General features: G+C 47.3%; 1 protein-coding gene across 1 annotated transcript in view; it reads left to right on the plus strand.

Annotated features, from left to right (window-relative positions):
• LOC8041936 (pericentrin) overlaps positions 1–8,537 on the plus strand; it is a 221,380-nt gene extending 212,843 nt beyond the window's left edge. The window contains exons 40-43 of the mRNA XM_042293960.1: positions 1,294–1,443; positions 2,885–3,272; positions 6,106–6,256; positions 7,811–8,537. Of these exons, the coding sequence (XP_042149894.1) occupies positions 1,294–1,443; positions 2,885–3,272; positions 6,106–6,256; positions 7,811–7,907 (786 nt within the window). The 3' untranslated portion in view covers positions 7,908–8,537. The remainder of the gene's footprint in view (positions 1–1,293; positions 1,444–2,884; positions 3,273–6,105; positions 6,257–7,810) is intronic.

The following is an 8,537-nucleotide window of genomic DNA, read 5'->3' on the forward strand; positions in this document are numbered from 1 at the left end:
TGTTCCATGCACTGAGGCACTCCTATGCGTATAGAAACCGTCATCTGATCCAGACCACCCTGACTTCGTTCCTACAGTGTTTGCACACAAGTTGCTGCCCAAGAGTTCCTCAGTTGGTCACTAGACCCAGGCATCGACACGAACGACTCCCGATATATTCGCACACATAGCAAACTTTTTACGAAACTCAAAGTAGTTGTAGGCCTCGAGAGACTTGTGCACTTGCACCGTGTTGGCCGTTAATTAGCTCGGCAAAAGGATCAGGCAGACGGCAGTATGCGCCATCGAGCTTGGCGGCAGCAACTTGGCTGATTTGGTGTCGCAGCGCCAGTGCTCCTTGCTCACGGCACAGGGATCCTCGAAGGCAACGCCATCAATGCACAGTTTCTTGCTGTATCGCTGCTGCTCGGACTCTGGCAGCGAGCGTCAATAGTCTGACATAATAACTAGCAAAATACAACTCAGAAAAAATGCTAGAAACGCCACAACAGCCTCGGTTAGCTAACGTACAACCCGCGTCGCAATAGGGAAAACACGTCGAGAGCGGCTGCTCTTGCCCACACCCCTCCTGCACATGTGCCGCTCTCCTGTCGTGTTTGTAAACAGAGCTCGCCACACGTCGGTCTATAGCAAGATTTGTAAATCACATCAATTAGGTATAGTTGGGCATGTCTATAGATTTAATGTTACGTGAAATCCATCATTAGCTTGCCATCCCAAGGCATCGCACTTTCTGATGTCAGAGCTCATAAATATGGTTAGATTAGAATTAGCTTATAAATGGACAAGTGCAGGCTTGTCCATTTATAACCAAAGTTTAACCCTGTAATTAAGACGTTGTTCAGCTATCCACACGCCAACCAACAGGCCATACTTTTTTACGTATCAAGTTTCATGCTGACCTCACAATGCAACAGTATTGAAAGGCTTTGAGGAACTATTCGACATTCAGTTCAGAAATATTCAGCCACAACCACTATTTGCTTCGAATTTACTTCAAACTCAAAATCCTCTAATTGCATGTGACTAACTACCCTAAAAAAAAAAAAAAAAAAGTCAATGTAATGCAGTGGTAGTTTGCTCAGCCTCTAATAAAAACATTGTGTGCAGGATTTTTTTTTTACGTTATTTATTTGAATGTTTGCTGTTACTCTTTAGTTCATTCAGGCATTGGAAATTAATTTCACAAACGAATGGGGTGAGTTCAAGCATATGCCTAGCCCTGTCAAAATGTTCCGCGATGCATTTTAGTCCAACTGGGATGAGCACTGACTTTCTGCGTGTATGGCATAGGACCACCGCAAGTGTGCCGAGGAGAGGCTAGCCCTGAGCCAGTCCCTGCTCAAGGCAGAGGAGGAGATCTCTAGGCTGCGCGAGCTCGCCCTCTCTGCCATGGATAGCGGCAGGGGGGACAGCGGCATGTCCCCCATCGTCTGCAAACTGGTACGCAGCCACAGTCGGCCGGTCACCCTCCCTTCCTCTCTTTGCGCAACGTGTTGTGCCACACTCACTCTTTGTACGGGAGTAACCCCTCAGCATTGTCATCAGAGTACCCAAACAAACAACATGCCATCTCACTTTTGAGGGTGCTCTCTCGCTTTGCCCGAGCCTCTCGTAACCAAGGGAATTTCTGCTTACGGATAGGTCTGTCTTTGCGCTTTTTCTCATAATGTCCTGATCCACAGCACGCTACCAGAAACACAAGCGCAATCATCAAAACGAGGCATTCAAACAATGTTTTTATTTGTTCAAGTATTTTGTGTGTGTTTATCCAGGGCTGGACCAAGGGAAATCTTTATCGTTCTTGAATGGTTACATCATACTTAGTGGTGCAATTTATGAGACCAAAGAAAAGGAAAAAGACGTAACAGGCTACAGGAAAAAAACAATGTGAAATCGCAGCCGTACGTGTAAGGCGACGGTCGTCGCCTTACATGTAGGGCTGCGATTTCACATTTGAAATTTACTGCCTAAACGATAAACTGCACACTCCCCGAGACGTGCTGATTTTTCGTTACATCTGTGGGGAACTATAAACGTGATGTCCGCACAGTGTTTCACTTTGCTGGGGCTATTTATAGTTACAAAACTAGTTGCTCCGCACACGTGATACGCGCAACATTGTCACTTGGTCTGTTGGCTGCTCTGACAATAATGGCAATTGGAGTGCCGGCTCTTCCAATTCAGACTTTTCACGCTTCTCAGAATTTAATTTGGAGGATGAGAGCTTATAAGCCGATGGAGAGGCTCCGTGAAATATAGTACCCCTCCGGTTCAAAATCGAACACCACCAGAATGTCGCAGTAGCAGGCGCGCCGAAGTGAAACCAAACGGAAGAAAAACAACGCTTCACTCTCAATAATTTCACTCCACGTTTCCTAACCTGAACAGCTTGCAAGCACCATACGTGCTTTCGTCAAAGAATGAAAAAATAAAGCCTGTACATTTAATCGGTCTTTGTACTATTCCTTTGGAAACAAAACCTTACCACTGGAAAATATTTTTTTGGAAAAGCAACCCAATCGTGAAAAGGTCAATGCCAATTTTTGTTGATTGGGGCTATGTGTTTTGTTGTCTTTTTTTGGCTATGCAGTGCAATCCACTTATAGCGACAGCGAAGAAAACCTGAAATTTCAATCGTTGTAACCGACTATCGTTGTATCAAGACTAGAATCTGATCTTTTCTAGACTAGAAACCCTAGAAACTGATAGTTATAAGCAGTGCATCCTTATATGTGGTATAGTTATAAGTGGATCGCACTATATTCAGTCACTGGGTTTTGTACCATGTCATTGCCAAACCAGCTCGCCTGTGCCCTTTCCTCTCTTCCGGTGTACTCTGCGGCCTCTCCTAAACTGCCTGTGTTTCCCACCCCTGACGCAGCTGCACAAGCTGTACTGGAAGTACCGCAAGACGGACAGCCTTCGCAAAGGCCTCGCCTACCAGAAGCAGTACCTGCTGGGGCTGCTGCAGGGCTTCCAGGCCACCGAGGAGCTGGCGCTGCGCATGATGGGACGGGGACGCACGCACCGCCGCCACCCACCGGAGGACGAGACCCTGCCACACCCGGTCGCGGAGGAGGGCGCCACCTGCTCACAATCATCCGGCTCGTGGCGGTCGCCCCGGTTTCGGTTCCGTTCAGCCGTGCTGCTGGTGGTGGCGCTGCATCGCATGCGGCACCTGGTGCACAAGTGGCGCCTGGCAACGTGCATCCCGCCGGTGCCGGTGTTGCTGCACAAGGTGGAGCTGGCAGTGCGCACTGTGCCCATGGGTAAGAACAACCTTTTTTTGTTGCGCAACCGCGTTTATGTTGGCTACAGTGAGCGATTGATGGAAACGATGCAGCACAACCTGCTATTGTCTAGTCGGTTCACAATAAGAAGGAGTTCCTTACTGTATCGGTAATGGAGACGTTCGTGCCAGCGTTATGAGCCCGTCACAATGTTTTGTTGCCTCTGTTGAACCTTGGCTATACAGTGTAGACCGCATATAACGTATGTCGCGGGAGTCGCGAAAATCCGCACTATAAGTGGTACCGCGCTATAACCAAAACATAAATTTTTTAGGCCAAATACAACTTACCGTTGTAAAACAATTTATTTTATGTTAGATGAAAAATAAAGCTTAGTTTGAGGAAAGTCTTTATTTCACCAGACTAGTACACTTCTCTCTCAAGTGTGTCACAGATTTTGAAAGAAATGAGCGACTTTTGCCAGGCGCAGCCTTTTAGCGGCGTCGCGGGTTGCGGACGGACGTTGCGAGCGTTCAGGATTGCTAACCCCAATCACTTTTCTCCGGTGATGAAAACGCGTGAAAATTCGCATCCTTTATACGGTAAGCGCCAGTAATACCTTCAACTTGAGTACAGGCATGAACTGCTCCAAATAAGAAGCCCGGGCGATGTTCGAAAACACAAATGCTTAGAAATCACCATTGTAGTCGAAGTAAACAAACACGACGACACGGGCGTTTCTGCCGTCTTGAGAGTGCCGCCACGACATCGCCGCACGAGTAGGTGGATCTTCCCTTCTAGTACGTGCTGGGTTCTCATAGCGACACACAACGAAAATTCACAGTCAAGGATAGCACTTTTACGCAAAACGATGAGTTTCCACCACGCCCTCTACGTCGACGATTACAACCGACGCCATGATTGCGGATAGAAGCAGCCGGCCCGCGACCGGCATGCAACGCACGCGAACACTTCTCCTCGACCTGCGATTGGTCTGTCGTTGCGGTTGTTTCCAACGCAGCAGAGGGCCGCACGCACGTGAACGACACGTGCGTGCGTCCCTCCGTCGCTATGGCAACTGAAGCCTCTCTCTTCGCTTCTTCGAGCAACCTCCTTGCCCTGCGGGTGCCGCTTGCGGCTAGTGCCGTCATCTAGTGTCGCACAGGGAAGAGTGCTCGCTGCGCCGGTCGGTCAGCGCGGTCGGCGGGTTGTTCCAGAAGCCGCACTATAACCGGTATTTCCCTTCGTGCGCCTGCATTTTAAGCGGTATGTAATTACATGGAGTTCTATGGGAGGCTAACTGGTGGTTTAAAAAAGCCGCGTTATACCCGGTCCTGCACTATAAGTAGTTACGTTGTAAGTGGTTTGTACTGTACATGCTTTTCAGCAAGATAAAAAAAAAGGTAATTTTTTTTAAAATGCAGCAGTCGGCGTAGTTTAGAACAGGATAGAGAAACTTTCACGGAACAGTTTTGTTTTGCATAAACATCTCCTTGGGTTTGGAGTGCCTTGGTTTGCTCGCATAAGCTAGAAATAATTGCATCATTGCATATGAATGAAAGTGATATATAGGCTGTCCACAAAAAATCCTAGCGCCGTAAAACTAGCCGGAAAAGTCAGCACCTGTACATAGAAAGCTCAAACTTTCACCGAATGGTCATTTAGGTGTGCACTTTACATGATAAAATTTCAAAGCATAGCTCCCTTCCCACGAAAAAGGAGAGGAACAAAATCGCCAGGGTCAACGACAGACGTGTTTGCAATTGACTGTGTCAGTGATGGTTGTATTAACTTCTGGCGTCATCTCCCAATAAGTGCATTGTGCAGACGTCACACCCTGTCGTCTGCTTGCTGCATTTATTGGGAGATTGCACTCATTACTTAAACTCGTCACTAAAGTCGTCCCGCTTGTCACTATTGGGCAGGAGATCGAACTATAGGGGGCGCTCTGACCCGTTTGTTTTCCCCACGCTTGGTGTTTACTCAACACAAGGCCTGTGCGCATGCCGACAGGCCTTATGGGCATGGCCATGTCATCTTCTACAATAGACTGCGGGGCGCAGTTTAATAAAAAAAATACTAACAATCGACGAAGCGACGTTAAGTGCCGGATCTATCCTCAGAGAATGCGAGCTTGACCCACTTCGGCTTTTGTGATGAGCTGGGATCGTGCATGCTGCATTGTTCATGCAGGCCGAGTGGAAACAAAAGAGCCCCTCCTCCCCTTCGCCGGAGAACACGAACTCCAGCCGAACGCTGACGCCGCGTTCGGTTATGTCGGCCGAACGCTGCGTCATTGTATTTGTTGTCCCCATCCGTGTAGTTGTTAGGTTAACCGCTTGGGGCGTCACGGTCTGTCCTCCTCCCCAATATAAAACAGAAGTGGGCAGGGGGCTTGAATCCACTGTCTAAAACAGTGGTTCTCAAATGGGAGTCCGTAGACCCTTTGGGACCCCTGAAGGCCTTTTTAGAGTCCGCAAAGCACTTGACCAACAGTCAAGCCAAGTACCTAAACTTCTTTCTTTTCTTATTATTAATACTGGCTGTTTTACAAAGCTAAATAGACCAAACCGCGTGCCTTGAGTGAGGATGATATTCACCATCTCAAAGCTTCGAACTTGTTAGGCATACTACTCGTTTTCTTCATTTACTCCTTTTTCCTCGTAGTCATCCAACACGCCCCCTCCCCCTTTGTAAATGCGGTCCCTCATCACCTCTGCGGATCCAGAAGGAGTTCCCGAAACATCGATGGTTGAGAACCACCAATCTAGAAGAAAAGATGATTCCTGAGCATATTTTTTTTGCCAAATATGGTTTGACCAGTTCGTGGATTGGCTGAGTCATGGAGACGAATCCCCTACCCCCATTGCAGCGCTGCAGTGGAGGGGAGGTGCCTCCGGGTCGGGGTTCTCGTTGGGCACTGCCCAATCTTCCCAGTCGTCAGTGCACTCGAGCGGCGCCAGCTACCAGGGGACCCCCGGTGCCGCAGCACTGCCCAGGAGGACCGCCGCCCCGCTCTTTAGGTGCCGCAACTCTTCTTTATTCCTTGGTTCGAAATAACCTTAGAACGCACCGCGCTCAGGCGTGCCGTGCGCCGTGCGGCAAAAGCTGAGTTGCCCATTTCCATTTCAGCCAGAACGACTGCGTTACTACGGCTTGCGATCATTTACAAGAGAGCACGAGAGGGCCTAGATCTAAGAGAGGAAGCAACTCAAACCGTGGGGGGTGTTTGCGATCATTTACAAGAGAACACGAGAGAGCCTAGATCTAAGAGAGGAAGCAACTTAAACCTTGGGGGGTGTTTGCAATTTAGTGGCGGATGCCTCCCACGCGTACTGGGCGCACTTTGCGGCACGGCGAGGAGGATAGCGGGGCCAAGCGAAGCTTGGAGGCGCCCAAAGTCAATCTACGCTTGCAGACACTCAACGCTTTTGTGTTCTTCTTGCATGTAGTATTACAGACGCGGCCTGTAGACCATGCGACCGCGGTCGAGCAATTGGAGACGCTGAAATCGAGGCACATTAGAGAAGATGGTGGGACACTGGCGCCATCTGTCAGGAAATAAGAAACTAATACGAGACCGAATTCCGATTTGATGGCCCAGACATGGCAGGCACCGTTTGTTTGGGCTTCCATTGTGCAGCACTGCTCGGGGAAGGGCTAGTAGTTCTTTTTGGTTCTTGCTACGGGCTAGGAGGTACGGATATGTCTTCTGCCAAGAATGCAGTTTTCTATGTGCTTGTGCCGTGGCACTGCTTGAAATGTCACACTGACATGACCAAATACTGTAAACGACTTGATTTTCACAAGGACCTAATTTTTGCAAGTTTCACGGGTTGCCTACAATTTGCGAAAAATAGGTCTTGCGAACAATTCCGGTAAAATGTAAACATACTGGAATCTATATTGAGATCCCACAGCATTGCAAAAATCAGAGTATACTTGTGAAGTGCTTACTAGGAAATCCTCATTGAATGTCAACTGAACAATAAAAATATTCCATCTGTTTTTAAAACTTCAGTTTTCCATGCACTTTTAAAAATGTCTGGTAGCAACATAGTCGAATGGCCATGAAATGAAGCTCTTTGCATTTTTTGCCCAACAAGTGAATTCTTTGTTGTTCCTGTCAGTTTCATCTTTTAGCCGAGAGCCAGTTGTGAGCCTAAGTTTGTGCCTTGTTGAGTCTTTTAAAATTGTCTGAAGCAATTGGCAGCATAACCACTGCACTTCTCATGGAAGCGTGTCTCAGTGCTAAAGGCTATTATAGAGAAATTAGATTTATTTTTCGCTCACCATGAAGTTGGCCACCAAATCTCTCCCTGGTACCGTCACAAAACACAGTGAGCGAAGTCAGCAAAGGTAGCTTGTGTGTTGCAGTGTTCACACCTTTGAAACAAACTTCCAAGTTTGTGTGTTGTGGTGTACAATGGTGCCAGCATACAAGCAGCATCCACGCTAAGCATTACTAGGAAACTTCTCGGAAAACCCACAAATTTCTTTTTTAAAGCGACGATTCCTCCTATCGAATGATGTCAAACCTTCAAATCTGACTGTGTTGCCTTCTTCTTTCATTTCAGAAACCCAAGTTCTGCATTGTCTCACCAAACAGACATGAAGGAGTATGTTGTGAGGCTAGAGAGCCTGCACAAACAGTTTGGACTCAGTGACCAGTGACCGGTTGATGACATGCCAAAAAGCTAATTTATAGAATAAATCGGCTCATCGAATTATTCTGTAGATACTGACGACGCAGGGATGTCGGCGAGTGTCGAAGGGCATATAGGTATATTTTTTGCAACATTTTTTTACGTTGAGTGCCGAGGGCACTAGATTGCTACTGCTAGTATTTTTCTTTTTATAAATTTAGGAGAGTTGTCTTTTTTACAAATTCTGCGAGGTTTTCATCGGTGTTTGTGCCTTGTGGGAAAGTAGCTTTGTAAGTCGTGCCTTACGTCTCGTCTGCTTTGTATTTGCTCGAGAATGAATGTTAGTATGTGTACATAGCCACCAGCTGCCTTGGTGCAAAAACATGTGCATAAGCATTGTTTGTGCTGAGGTATGCGATGTACCTGTCGCAAATCCTCTGCCGCCGCTGGAGGGGGTCTTGTTCATATCACGAAAGCATGTAGTAGTACTTTTTTTTTATCACTGTTCGTTGGTTTTTACATTGACAGCTGCCTTACAGATAGTTAGGTCGACATTTTACAGATGTGCAAAGATTTTTTTTAGTCTTGCCTCTACAAATGGAGGATGGGAACCTTTATTTTGCCACGGAATAAATGTACATATACTATCTTGGTTTTT

Source organism: Ixodes scapularis, unplaced genomic scaffold, assembly GCF_016920785.2.
Source record: "Ixodes scapularis isolate PalLabHiFi unplaced genomic scaffold, ASM1692078v2 PGA_scaffold5__190_contigs__length_132052651, whole genome shotgun sequence".
In the NCBI taxonomy this organism is placed as follows: domain Eukaryota; kingdom Metazoa; phylum Arthropoda; class Arachnida; order Ixodida; family Ixodidae; genus Ixodes; species Ixodes scapularis.